Source organism: Garra rufa, chromosome 20 (assembly GCF_049309525.1).
Source record: "Garra rufa chromosome 20, GarRuf1.0, whole genome shotgun sequence".
NCBI classification, from domain to species: Eukaryota; Metazoa; Chordata; class Actinopteri; order Cypriniformes; family Cyprinidae; genus Garra; species Garra rufa.
In genome coordinates, this window is record NC_133380.1 from 30,946,970 (window position 1) to 30,960,964 (window position 13,995).

At 36.9% G+C, this 13,995-nt stretch overlaps 1 protein-coding gene across 2 annotated transcripts; it reads right to left on the reverse strand.

Moving 5' to 3' along the window:
• Positions 1-991: 991 nt before the first annotated feature.
• rpl29 (ribosomal protein L29) lies at positions 992-5,470 on the reverse strand. Of its 2 annotated transcripts, none has more exons than XM_073825787.1 (4): positions 5,425-5,470; positions 4,974-5,026; positions 4,834-4,898; positions 992-1,172 (listed from the first exon to the last, which is right to left on the reverse strand). In XM_073825787.1, the coding sequence occupies exons 2-4, from the start codon at positions 5,008-5,010 to the stop codon at positions 1,080-1,082; spliced, it is 195 nt and encodes a 64-aa protein (XP_073681888.1). In that variant the 5' UTR covers positions 5,011-5,026; positions 5,425-5,470; the 3' UTR covers positions 992-1,079. The 2 variants fall into 2 exon arrangements, with proteins under 2 accessions (XP_073681888.1, XP_073681889.1); XM_073825788.1 differs by having other exon boundaries at positions 4,974-5,023; positions 5,425-5,463.
• Between the last annotated feature and the right edge of the window lie 8,525 nt (positions 5,471-13,995).

The following is a 13,995-nucleotide window of genomic DNA, read 5'->3' on the forward strand; positions in this document are numbered from 1 at the left end:
TTTAAAAAAGTGAAAAAGGTCTGAATACTTCTGAATACTACGTACAAAACACATGTTTTTTTTTTTTTACTTACTACTGACCTAAATATATTTCACATCACAAGAGAAATATAAGGAAATAAGGAGAACTCATGCGTGGAGGTTAAAACATTTAGTATTTAGAGATCTGGGTAAATTAAACTAAATACTTTACATTTAGTTTGCGTATACTACGCCAGAGCGCGTACCCACGTAACGTGCCGGATGCTGAGCATGTGCTCAGGACAGCTGGACATTGCTGTGTATCAAAGGTAAAACATTATATAAACACTGTTCAGCTTTTTGCAAAAAACGATCATTCCGTGTCTTAGAACATCGATGTATTGTCACGAGCCACAGGATTTAATTTGGATTTGTCTGTTTTGTTTTTTTTTTACCTTCAAAGGTTTGGTGCCCATTCACTGCCATTATATGACAGACTGCAATGGTTTGAGTCAAAAATCTTTGTGTTCTACTGAAGAAACAAAGTCATCAACATTTTGGATGCTCTGGGGTAAGCAAATAAACATCAAATTTTCATTTTTCAATATCAGATAATGAGCTATTAAGCAAAAAGTAAAAACCTAAGGTGAATGTGTACAATTTTATAATTACTTTTTAGCATGACTTCTTATTCCACTTTTTAAACCTTGATTTTTAAAAAATAATGTATATCCTTTACTATAACTTACTTGTGAAGCAAGTCAAACAGGTCTGGAACAACATGAGCGACAGCAAATGTACATTTTTACATGTATAACGTGCATGTTGATTGAGAGGGTATTTCCAGTAAAGCCACAGTAGATTGTAATTATAATCACCCATGTCATCTTGTCTCATATTAAGCTTATGAGGTGCATTGGGTGCGTCAGATCATCACAAAAAAACATCCAGGAACAGCAGAGAGAAGTCCTGCAGCATTCAACTCTGTGTACGCAAAACAACAGTCAAATGAATCGAGACAGACAGGCGCTCTTTGACAAAGCATGGCTTTATTATAGATGGTATAAAGTCCTTTTAGGGAACGTGTACACCGCTGACTATCTGGGGTCTTTCCCCATCTATTTGGATGCCTGTTTGGATGCAATGGCCTTCATCCCCTTCTTGTTGTGTTTCTTGGCAAATCGCATGTTCCTCAGGAACTTAGGGTCCACCTAAAACACAACACATGCATTAAACTGCTGAAAAATGACATATCACGACTACTACAGTCTTAGAAGGATGACATACTACTATTACTAATTCCATTGCAGCTCCGTCACATCACACTCTCATGGCTAATATTATCCACAACGCTTCACGTGTTAAAGGTTGTATCAGCGATTTCTAGCCTAAAACAAAGTGTCAATTTCAGCTGACCTTTCTTCACGATCCGCTCGCTGCTTGCCCCATAAATTGTCTGTGAAAAAAACGCGTCTCTCTGGTCAGCCTAGGGTCCGAGATATGCCAAAAAAAAACAATCGGCACTACCAACCTTTCCACAGATAAACAAACAGTGTTCCAACCAATCAGCGTCAGGGGTTTGGTGTTGTGGACTTTCCTACTGGTGCAGGGATGTGAGGGAGGCGGAGCGAAAGTCCACAACACCAAACCCCTGACGCTGATTGGTTGGAACACTGTTTGTTTATCTGTGGAAAGGTTGGTAGTGCCGATTGTTTTTTTGGCATATCTCGGACCCTAGGCTGACCAGAGAGACGCGTTTTTTTCACAGACAATTTATGGGGCAGGCAGCGAGCGGATCGTGATGAAAGGTCAGCTGAATTTGACACTTTATGTTTCAGGCTAGAAATCGCTGATACAACCTTTAAGACAAGGACTCGATTAGAAGCACAAACATGAGACTGACAGATCAGTGAGAGGTTTAGGTAAAGAGGTATAAGTGAATAATAATTAAACCTGCAAAATCATTGAGCTTTTATAAATACTTTTAGTTATTAACTTTTAAAAATTATACACAAAGGAGGAGGAGGAGGAGTTGACTGCATGCAAGACATGCAACTGACAGATCATGCCTCTTCATTTCCATCCAATGCAGTAAGAAAATAAAAAAAAATTAAATATAAACTGTGACAAGATGACTGACAGGGCAGTCGAAATGACGACAAGATGCACGAAACCAAGCGGCAGAGCAGTCCGTTAAAGATGTAATTAAGACCAAGTAGTTTGTCCCAAAACTATTTCTTTTCAGTAAGAATGTACATACATTTAGGATGCAATGGAAGTAGGGATGCAGCATGCATGTCCAATTAGTGATGCATAACAACTAATGTGCTTTACTTAATTTTAGAGATACATTTTATATTACTGTTCTACGACGCAGCCGACTAGAAGGCGACAAAACGGTCGGCTTTCGTCGGCACTAGTTGGTTGGCGTCGGCTTTAAAGATACCAAACCTTAAGGCATAGTGGTGCATTCAAAACCTGATTGACGTATATTTAGTGACAGAACTCACCGAACACTACAAACGTAAGGAAAAGGTTAGTTCGCCTTAAAGCAGCGCTGCGGGTGTATGACTCTAAAGTACCCATTCACTGATCGGTCTGCTGATCGCCGCTTTAAGCCAAATACACGCAATGCTGTCTGCTGGACTAAGCACATTCAGTGTTGTGTACATATTTTCACCACCTGCGAACTCACAAAGAGCTCATAAAAAGGCACTTTAACTCCTTAGCCGCTTTTCCACTATCGGGCCGAACCGTTCTTAGAACGGTCGGGTACAGTTCCAGTTGTGTTTCCACCTGAGCCTGGTACGGCACGGAACGATTACAAACCGTTCTCGGCCCGGAATTCTCGGCACGGTTAGACAACCGTGCTGAACCGGGCTGGTAAAATGCGTGTGCATGACGTCACCACGCTGTTGCCTGGCTACCAGTTTCTCTATGGCTCTGTCTATGGCTAAGCGGATGCGAAGTAAGCAGATACGGTAAATATAAATATAAATGGCTGAGACACTTTCGTCTGTGGATGAAACATTTGCTCTAATATTGATATTTGGACAGAATAATTCATATTTATTTCGAAGTTAGTTTGGAACATAGACTGTAAAAAATATGGACGTAGTGTCCGTGACATCACCCGTAAGATTCTGAAGCGCTATTTCGAAGCTCATAGTGGGCGGGATTCGGGCGTTGCCATCTTGGAATCGCGTCACTCCCGGATAATCAAAAATGGGCAAAAGACGGGACGTGGGTGGAGCTGGTTGTAGAAACCACGCCCGCCTAGCGTGACAGTGGTGACAGCAGCGGCAATCCCCTCGTCACTCAATTGGCCACGCCCTTAATTATGCAGAACTTTAAGGCTTAATATAACTTAAACGGATGAGTTATAAAAAAAACTCACCCCCCCCCTCACAGTTGACATGAAGGGCAAAACCAGCTATATAGACCAAAACCATTTTTTGAACCAGGCTGTAAACCGTTTTTTCTGCTGTAAAGTTGGGCATTTTAACATGGGGCGTCTATGGGACTGACTCTCTTCTGCAGCCAGTCTCTAGCGGCCAGGCGATGAATTGCAGTTTAAGTCACTTCCGTTTTGGTTTCAATAGAAAGAGCGGGAGGTTGTCGCTTGGTTTGGAAGCAGACCGAGACCCATCTTTTTAGCAGTCTTGGTCTGCTTGTTTGGTGCAAACTAAAGCTTCAGATGGCAGCTTTCACGATTACCCAAATGAACCGCACTAACAGAGCAATCGCATCAGAGTTTGTTTTAATCGAACCAAACATGACAAGTGTGAACAAAACCTTAGTCTCTAATCATTAGTCAGACTAATTAGTCAGACTTTAAAGGTTACTCCACCCCAAAATGAAAATTGTGTCAATTATTTACCCCCATGTCATTCCAAACGTGTAACGCTTTGTTCGTCTTCAGAAAACAATTTAAGATATTTTGGAGATGAAACTATTATTGCGCCCCATTCCGCCCACTTTCCAGTGGACTTCCATAAAAGCCTAATTTTGCATGCAAATCAGCAAAATCATGCAACATGACTTTCAAAAAAACGGGATGTGCTTGATTTATTAATGTTTCTTCGATGTTGTGTTTTTAAGAACTTTCTGTTCTGCGTAAGCGCTCAGAGACGGAGCAGAACACGGACATGCAAGTTATCTTTTAGTTTGAAGTGCACGTCTAAATGCTCAAACACACGCCAAAATATTTCAAAATGAGGCGCATGGTCACTATTCATGTAAACCCTTGTCAGTTATGTCTTAAATGATCATAAACAGTTAAGAATGAAAATACGTGTAAGAGTGTATCAGACCCATGTGGCTCTGAAAGCTGCAACAAATAATATTCCTTATTGCCGTCTCTGTGCTTATTAATAATAAAACGTAATAGTACAGAGAGAAATCACTGACTGCTCTTGAATGAAAAAACTTTGCAGTTTTAATAAGAAACAAAGCATGTTTATTTTTTTTTACAGTGAAGAAGCAGTTTTTTTTTCTTCCATTTGTATCTTTTTTTCTGTTGTGTTGCTATCTTTATATTAATCACGAATATAAATTTTTGGACCCAGTCATAATCATGTTTACAATATTGACCAAAATAATTATGATTTTTTAAAATTTGAATAATGACAAAAATGTTTATTTTGGGGTTGAGTAATCTTTTGATTAAACATCTTAGCTCAAGGTTTTAAACATCACAAGATGAAGCAGTCCTTTCTATCACATTTGGATCAAGATCTAACACCTCATGTGAGCACCATAGACAGAACGCACAGCAACAGGCTAAAACAGCTTGTGTTTGAGAGCATTACAGATGTTCAGATGCATAAGACACAGCTGCACACGACTGTGATGAATAAAGACATCTCTTACCCCTTTGAGAGACTCATAACGATGAGACCGCGGCTTCCTGATGCCGTTTCTGTGCCACTTACGAGCTGCACAAACACAGAGACTGTCAGTTCAACATCCACAGCATCAATAAAACACTTCAACACCTTACAGACACTTACACTGGTTGTGTGTGGTGTGGTTCTTTGACTTGGCCATTTCTGATCACTGTCTGCTAAGGGCACAAAACCAGCAACAGGCAGAAGAACAGAAAAAGAGAAACAGTACATTAGTACATATTAAAAACATCTAACGTTACACAACAGGCTGTGTTCAAACGTATTTATAGTGCACACAGTTACTTTAGTTTCTGAGCATCGCACTAATTTAATGTGCATCGGAAACTAAAATCAAACATCTGAACGCAGAGCATTTTGAGCGCCATGCTAACAGCTATAGCAGACGCTCGTTTATAACTTTTTTTTACACAATAAACGCGGGATCAGCCTTAATACTGTACATAAATTGCGCGTTAATAGTCACATAACACAGTGCTAAACTGCTGATTTAATAACCATCTCCATTTTCCGAGGATTAATCCAGATTTTATTGACATGGAGACAAACTCAGTACCTGCCACACGAAGCGTACGACAACCGGAAGAGAGAGAGACAGCAAGGCATTGTGGGAGATAAGAGTCGCATTCGCCGGATGTGAAGTATGACAAAACGCGATACATTCACCACATGTAAACAAACACAGTTTAGTAGCATAAACGTGTTGTTTAACTTTTATTTCTGAATAAATATAGCTTTTAAGAAACTCCGGGCTGAGTGGCATTAAGTTTATACTGCAGTGCCATCCTAGTGTAAAACAAAACAACAATAACGCTTCTGTTTGAAGAGACCTCATATTAATGATTTCACATAAGTTACAATAATTGTAGTCAGTGCAAACTATGGAAACGATTTACCATGGTACGTTTTATGTAATGAAAGGCAGAGCTGGGTAGATTACTAACAAATTGTAATCCGTTACTGATTCCAAATTAACGTTACATGACAAAAATTGTAGTTAGTAACGTAATCCATTACATTACACATTTTATGTAATATAATAAGACTACTTTTAGATTACTTTTGACCAAACTCGTTTATCACATTGATTTAAACAGGATAAAATGACATAAAATACAAACGGTAAGGAAAAAATATATATATTTGTTGTAATTAACAACGTTTCATGAAGTTCATTAAACATTACAGGTCCTTCTCAAAAAATTAGCATATTGTGATAAAGTTCATTATTTTCTGTAATGTACTGATAAACATTATCAGTTCAGGAAAATGAAAAAGAGGAATTAGAGAGAATCAATACATTATGAATACTTTATTGCTATTGTGTAAATAATATGTAATCATGTAATCCATAAAAAAGTAACTAGGTTGTTGACGTGACATTTTCACTGTCCAACAAGATAAAAATGATTATAATTAATATTGTCATTATTTAAATTGCTGTAAATGGCTGAACATTTATTTGTCCTACATGGATCTGTTGTTATAAAAGCTGCAGTGTTATTCTATTAAAAAAATGTTCTATGGTGTGACTGTCTCAAGCATGGTTAATTAAATTACATATAAATTAAAAAGAAAAGCATAAACATGTTAATAAATACCTCTAGTATAAGTGTCTATTTTAGTAAATGGCAATCTTTTTTTTTCATTCATATATTTCTGAAAGCGTAGGAACTTGATACATTTTGTCTCTAAAAATTATGTCCTCTGGTGTGACCATATCCTGATTTTAAATCAGCCAATTTCAGAGAAAAATGAATTAGTTGAAGGACCCTCATGATCACTTTACTAAAGCCCCCTGTCAAGCCCATGACATGTGCACATGGTACATTTTTTGTCTCAGAATTGCTCAGATATTTATCTTATCTTTATTGGAACCACTACAAAAGTGTTATGTTTTGTCGTCATTTGGTGTGACACCTCTAAATGATATTTATTCATTAAAAACTGTATGTTTAAACATAATCATAGAAAATTATGACAGGTTAGCTTGGAATAGCAAGGTCATTCATTGACACAAAAGGCTGAAACGTCCTATGGTTGACAGATAATGTCCTTCGGTGTGACGCCTGTACTGTCACACTAGAGGACAAGGTCTCTTTAAGAAGCATTTTAAATAATTAAATAAAATTTGTATTCTTTTTTGTTCATGTTCAGTGTTCTTAAATGCAATAATAATTTTCTCATGTTTTGCAGAAAACTTGTACTGTAATAAAGAGTCATGAAAGTGAGTATAAAATGTGATACTTTGTTTTTAAAACAGAGAAAATTGAGGGAGAGAAATTAGTGGAAGAGAGGACACAGAAATACAGCCAGAAAATTAACAGGGATCCGCCAGAAGGGAGGAGATCCTAGGAGAACGATGCAGACAGTAAAAGAGTAGCCATATACAGTTGTTTTAAAAGGTAATTTACATCCTAATGAGTAGTTTTAATCATATATCAATAATATTTAGCTGTATCATGAATATTAATCATATTTAGCTGTGCTGCACATGCAGCACGGTGGCTAGAAACGTTTCAGTAACATGAATTTTGTTGATGGAAATGATTTTGTTTTAAAAACATGTTGATATTGTTTGTATCAAAATTAAGCGTTCTTTCTCCTTTAAAATGTTCATTAATAACTGTACTTTAATAACTACCATTTCTGTCTTTCAGTGTGACGTAATGTCCTATGGTGTGACATAAAATAACCACAGATTTGTTTTTATCTTAAAATATCTAAAAAAAAAAAAAGAAAACAGTTGAGTATTGCAATAGGGGAGATATAAACATTACTCATTTTAAAATGGTATAATTTTCAGCAGTTTTGAACAAATGACGGCAAAGTTTGTCTTGTTGTCAAAATTTGTCTTGAAGTTGTCCAACAAGTCATGGGGAAAATTTATAATATTAATTTCTTATTAAATAAAACTATGTGAAAATAAGTGACTAACAATAAGATAAACCTCTCTCATGCTATTTACATATTATTAAGAGATTTTGGTGTTGATGTTGTTGTTGTTGTTGCTATGTCACACCATAGGACAAATTTATGGTACAGTTCAGTAAAAATGTTAAAAAAACACTGAAAGAATTGACAAAATTAGGGACCCTTATTATTTTCTCACAGATCAGACGTCACACTACATACAGTCAAGCCCGAAATTATTCATACCCCTGGCAAATTCTGACTTAAAGTTAATTTTATTCAACCAGCAATTTTTTTTGACCAGAAATGACACAGGCTTCTCCCAAAAGATAATACGACGATGTACAAGAGGCATCATTGTGGGAAAAAATATTTCTCAGCTTTTATTTACATTTGAACAAAAAGTGGCATGTCCAAAATTATTCATACCCTTTGCAAACTGTCAGTCTATGGGAAAATCCAAAGTTCTATACCATTCCAAATAGTCCAAGCTGTTCTAAAGCATCCTAATTACCCCGATTCATTGGGAACAGCTGTTTTAATCAACTCAACAGGTGAAAAACAGAAGCTCTCTGCTGTTGGTTTGTGAACAGTCATGGCTAAGAAAAAGGAGCTCACTGAGGACCTGCGGCTGTGCATTGTTGCTGCTCACAAGTCAGGAAAGGGCTATAAGACCATATCTAAATGTTTTGAAGTTCCAGTGGCTACAATGCAAAGTATTATTAAAAAATACAAGACGTTCCGCACTGTGAAAAATCTCAGAGGACGTGGTCAGAAGCCAAAAGTGACACCTGTGCTGGCCAGGAGGATAGTGAGAGAGGTAAAAAAAGAATCCAAGGATCACCACTAAGGCCATCCTGATGAATCTGGGCTCTGCTGGTGGCAACATCTCAAGGCAGACAGTCCAGCTGACACTGCGCACCGCTGCGTTCCACGGACGCAGACCAAGGAGGACACCGCTTCTCCAGATAAGGCACACAAAAGCCCCCTTGGCCTTTGCAAATCTTCATCTGGACAAAGAAGAAGTCTTCTGGTCTTCTGTTTTATGGTCAGGTAAAAAAAAAATGAATTTTTTGGCCACAATGATGTAGCCTTTATTTGGCATAAAAAAGGAGAAGCCTTCAACCCTAAGAACACCATCCCCACTGTCAAACATGGAGGTGGGAACCTAATGTTTTGGGACTGTTTTTCAGCCGGTGGATCAGAGAACCTAATCACAGTAAACGGCACCATGAAAAAAGAGCAATACATCAAAATTCAACAGGCAGAGAAACTTGGCCTTGGGCACCAGTGGACATTTCAGTACGACAACGACCCAAAACACACAGCAAAAGTGGTCAAGAAATGGTTAGCAGACAAAAACATTAACGTTTTGCAGTGGCCCAGCCAGAGTCCTGACTTAAATCCAATTGAGAATCTGGGGAGGGAGCTAAAGATCAGGGTGATGGCAAGGAGACCCTCCAACCTGAAAGAGTTGGAGCTCATTGCTAAAGATGAATGGGCAAAAATACCAGTGGAGACATGCAAAAAGCTGGTCAGCAATTATAGGAAGCGTTTGATTGCTGTAATAGCCAATAAAGGCTTTTCTATTGATTATTGAGAAGGGTATGAATAATTTTGGACATGCCACTTTTTGTTTAAATGTAAATAAAAGCTGAAAAAAAAATTTTTTCCACAATGATGCCTCTTGTACATCGTCTTATCATCTTTTGGGAGAATCCTGTGTCATTTCCGGTAAAAAACTTGCTGGTTGAATAAAAGTAACTTTAAATCAAAATTTGCCAGGGGTATGAATAATTTCAGGCCTGACTCTAAATGTGTGCATTTCTTCTTCAAAATGTGAACTTAATGTAATTTAATCTACTTACAAGTACTTCATTTTTGGAATCTTATTATGTAATCCAGATTACCTATAATCAGTTACTACCCAGCAGCTCTAAAGAAAGGCTAGCAGAGGAATAAAAATCAGTTTAATGATGCAGTACAATGCGTGTCCAGCAGATGTCAGTGTAAACACACGTAATATTCACTAACGTAAAAGAGATCACGTGAGGTGAGAGAAGCAGCTCGACCTCAAGCTCCCATTCAGAAATGACTTCATGTAATGTGTTACACCAATTGAACTAGACTCACTATGTCATGCAGACATGTTTAAAGAGCGGAGATGAAGGCCACTGCCAACAAAGCCATTGAAACGTCACTAAAATGTTCTTTTTAAACATGTTTATGTATATTTGCATGTTCTGTATCTATACAGATTAAGTTAAATTGTCACTCATAGCCTTGACTGTAACTGAATGAGTTTCAAAAGGCTTTCTGGTGTCAGACGTGTCAGTATTTTGAGCTCAACGGAAATATGACTCTACCTATGCATCTCTTTCTCCCTCTCTGTCTCTCTCTCTCAAAGCTCAGCCATTCTCTAGTGAAGCCGAAACAATCACACTCGCTGCTATTAATAGCGTCTTCCTCCAGCTCAGGCCTGGCTTGCCTTGCCTTCTAATGATATGCAGGGACTTCAATGGTCTAAATTTAGAGCGGCGAACAACCCTGCTCAGCAGAGCGACAAACCCCTCTTTCTGAAAAACCTCTGTGATTTCTTACAGGATCAGCTTGATCAAATAGTTTCACATCTGTCCTATGGGGCTAAAAAGAACCGGAAGATCCAGTTATGACAATTTGATTAAACATCACAAGCTCAGAACATTTTTAAAAATCACTTTCATAGACTTTAATATCAAGATGATTATAATATGAAGCAGCGCAGCTAGAAACACCTCCAGAATTCTCTTCTCTCAAAAGTCTCTTCTCTGTTTTACATAACAGGTCCGCTGAGAGACAGACCCGGCGTCACGTGTCTATATGCCACAGCTATACCAAATCCCAGAGAGCCTCAGCCGTAGCCTACCACACACGCTGCTCTTTCATCTATACAATGCCACAAACAGCCCACAATCCTCTGGATTTCGCTCTATCCATAAGACGGATACTGCACTGGAATAATATTATCATTTCTTACTTATCTGCCCTTCCATGAGTGGTGAGTTTGCTGAATTAACCCAGAACTGTTGGGTTTGGCTATAAATGAAAATTTGAATTTCAAAGCGATCAGATATAAAGGTCATATGAGGGGTTACATATTCAAAGAATAAATCACACACAGATCATTATTAAGACAATGTTTGTTTAAAGTTTGTTGATGTGTTCTGGATGGTTGCTATAGACACTAGATACTGATATAGAGGCTATATAGTAAGTTACACAAATCAACATTTATATATATATATATATATATATATATATATATAGGCCTACTACTTGTAAAAGTGTAATTATTTTCTATTTCTGCTCACTGTAAGCACTATTAATTCTCAGCACTCACATTGCATTCAGAAACTGTACAAATGCAGTCAGTGCCGGCATTTGTTTCTGAGGGGCGGCAGTGACACTTCTGGCTCTTCCAAAGATCGTGAGTCATGATAGACTAGTGGTGTAATTTTAATTTTATAGTATGCATAGGCCGTAGTAACTGATTTTATGTAATCTGGATTACGTAATCAGATTACACTTTTTTTATTGATTACATGATTATATCTTATACAGTCTTCGGAAGGCTCTTGTCTTTAAAACACATTCAAATGCACAAAACTACTAGTCAAAAGTTTTTGAACAGTAAAATTTGTAATGTTTTTTAAAGAAGCCTCTTCTGCTCACCGAACCTGTATTTATTTGATCCAAAGTACAGCAAAAACAGTAATGCTTTGAACTATTTTTACTATTTAAAAAACTGTTTTCTATTTAAATATATTTTAAAATGTAATTTATTTCTGTGATTTCAAAACTAAATTTTCAGCATCATTACTCCAGTCACATGATCCTTCAGAAATCATTCTAATATTCTGATTTACTGTTCAAGAAACATTTATTATTATTATTATTATTATTATTATTACTATTATTATTATTATTATTATCCATATTTACTATCTATATACTCTATTATTATCAGTATTTAAAACAGTTTAATTTTTTTTAGGATTCTTTGATGAATAGAAAGATCCAAAGATCAGCATTTATCTGAAATAAAAAGCTTTTGTAACATTATACACTACACTATTCAAAAGCTTTTTTTTTTTTTTGGTAAAGAAATGATAGAAATTAATACTATTATTTAGCAAAGATTCTTTAAATTGATCAAAAGTGATGATAAAGACATTTATAATGTTACAAAAGATTTCAATTTTTTTCTATTTTAAGTAGCAAATCAGAATATTACAATGATTTCTGAAGGATCATGTGACTGGAGTAATGATGCTAAAAATTGAGCTTTAAAATCACAGGAGTAGATTACAGTTTAAAATATATTCATTTTATTATTATATATTATATTTATACATTTATATTATTTACTTTACTGTTTTTGCTGTACATTGGATCAAATAAATGCAGGCTTGGTGAGCAGAAGAGACTTCTTTTAAAAAAAAAAACATTAAAAAAACTTACTGTTCAAAAACTTTTGACTGGTAGTGCTTTTCATTAAAATTACGAGCCCCAGTTTGAGAAACTTTAACATAGTTTAGTGTTTAATGCACTTCATGTTGTTAATAATGAAGAATTGAATACATTTTCTTTGTCTGTGTATTTATCAATACAATACAAGATTATCCTATTTAAATCAATGTGATAAACGAGTTAGGTCAAAAGTAATCTAAAAGTACTCATACAGTAGTCTGATTACCTTCAGTGCGTAATGTAGTGGATTACTTTACTACCTACAGTTTTTGTAGAGTAATTTGGAATCAATAACAAACTACAACTTGTGAGTAATCTACCTACAAATTCTCTAGTTCTCTGTAGTCCTAAAATGCAACACAGCCATATTGACTAAACCAAACTCGCATAATTTGGTGATTATTTCTGTTGAAAATGGTCAATTATTGTCATGTTTTCGGGCTGTACTAATCGGTCGGACCAGGAAAAACATTTGGAGTACTATAGACTTATCAAGGAAAAGAGTGCAAAGCAACTGTCTGAGGAACAAACGGTGTTTGTGGTTGGCCAAACTGAACCAGGATTTCTAGGGCAAGAATCTTGACAACATTTGTGTTTGTTATTATCATTTCCGGTCAGGTAAGTAAAATATCAGGCTATTATCTTAATCTAATTGATCATACATATCTTTACCACCTATTAACATTTGTTTATCAAAATATAATGCCCTTTCCTGCTTACCAAGTCCTTCTCTATATGATTTAGCAGCTTCCACATGTTTTTCTGTGGTTTAGACAGCATAAATTAGCAGAACAACGTATACAGTAGTACAATAACTGTGCAATTAATGCTGTTGTTTACATCCTAGTATCGCCAATATGGCTGCACATCTGGGTAACTGACCAAATCGTGGCATAAGTGCAAACCCTCTATACATGTCTCATTAAATAGTGAATTTCTTCCCTCCTGAAAAAAAAAAAAAAAAAAAAAACAGCTAAAACCAGCCCGGCTGGTTGGCTGGTCTAAGCTGGAAGTATCTGGTTTTAGCTAGACTCCTAGCCTGGCCAGCTAAGACCAGCCACTGGGAAAGTGGCCAAAACCCCTCTAAAACCAGCCTGCTGACCAGCTAAAACCAGCCAACCGGCCTAGGCTGGTTTTAGCTGTTTTTTTTTTCCAGCAGGGTTGACTTATTTATATTTTGTAACAACCCCAATCACCTGCACACAATAACTCCTCAGTTCTGCACCAATCTCTAAATGAGCGGTGAAATTCACCAAACGCTATTAATTTTGTACGTGCAATAATCATAGAACATAATTAGCAAATGTTCAATAAAACATTTTGCATTCAAAATCCATTAGGCTCAAACATCTCTCTGTTTTTAGGAGCATGACACCTCTGAATGTAATCATCTATGTTTACTAGTGTGGCATAGCGTAGTTGAGAGAAGAAACGCAAACGTCCACAACAACACTCGAGTCTCTGTCTACACATCTGGCTTCTGTTATAGAGATGAAATTGCGAGGCGGCTCATGTTACAGAACGTCTCTCGAGGGGGTTTGAGCCGTGGCTTGGGAAAGCGAGCACTCCGTGGCAGAGGCAGTGGTTAGACAGGGACATTTGGATGTCATTACAGCACAGGCCTGTTCTGTAATCAGTGCCTTCAGCTTCCTCTTTCTTCTGAAATGAAAGCCTTGTTAAAGCGGCACCTCAGCGGTACGCCTGA

Excerpts from the sequence above, each read along its gene's own strand:
- rpl29 (XM_073825787.1), bottom strand. The coding sequence starts at position 5,010 with ATGGCCAAGTCAAAGAACCACACCACACACAACCAGT. Across the intron at positions 4,899-4,973 it reads CCACACCACACACAACCAGT|CTCGTAAGTGGCACAGAAAC; the intron begins GTAAGTGTCTGT and ends GTGTTTGTGCAG. Across the intron at positions 1,173-4,833 it reads GTTATGAGTCTCTCAAAGGG|GTGGACCCTAAGTTCCTGAG; the intron begins GTAAGAGATGTC and ends GTTGTGTTTTAG.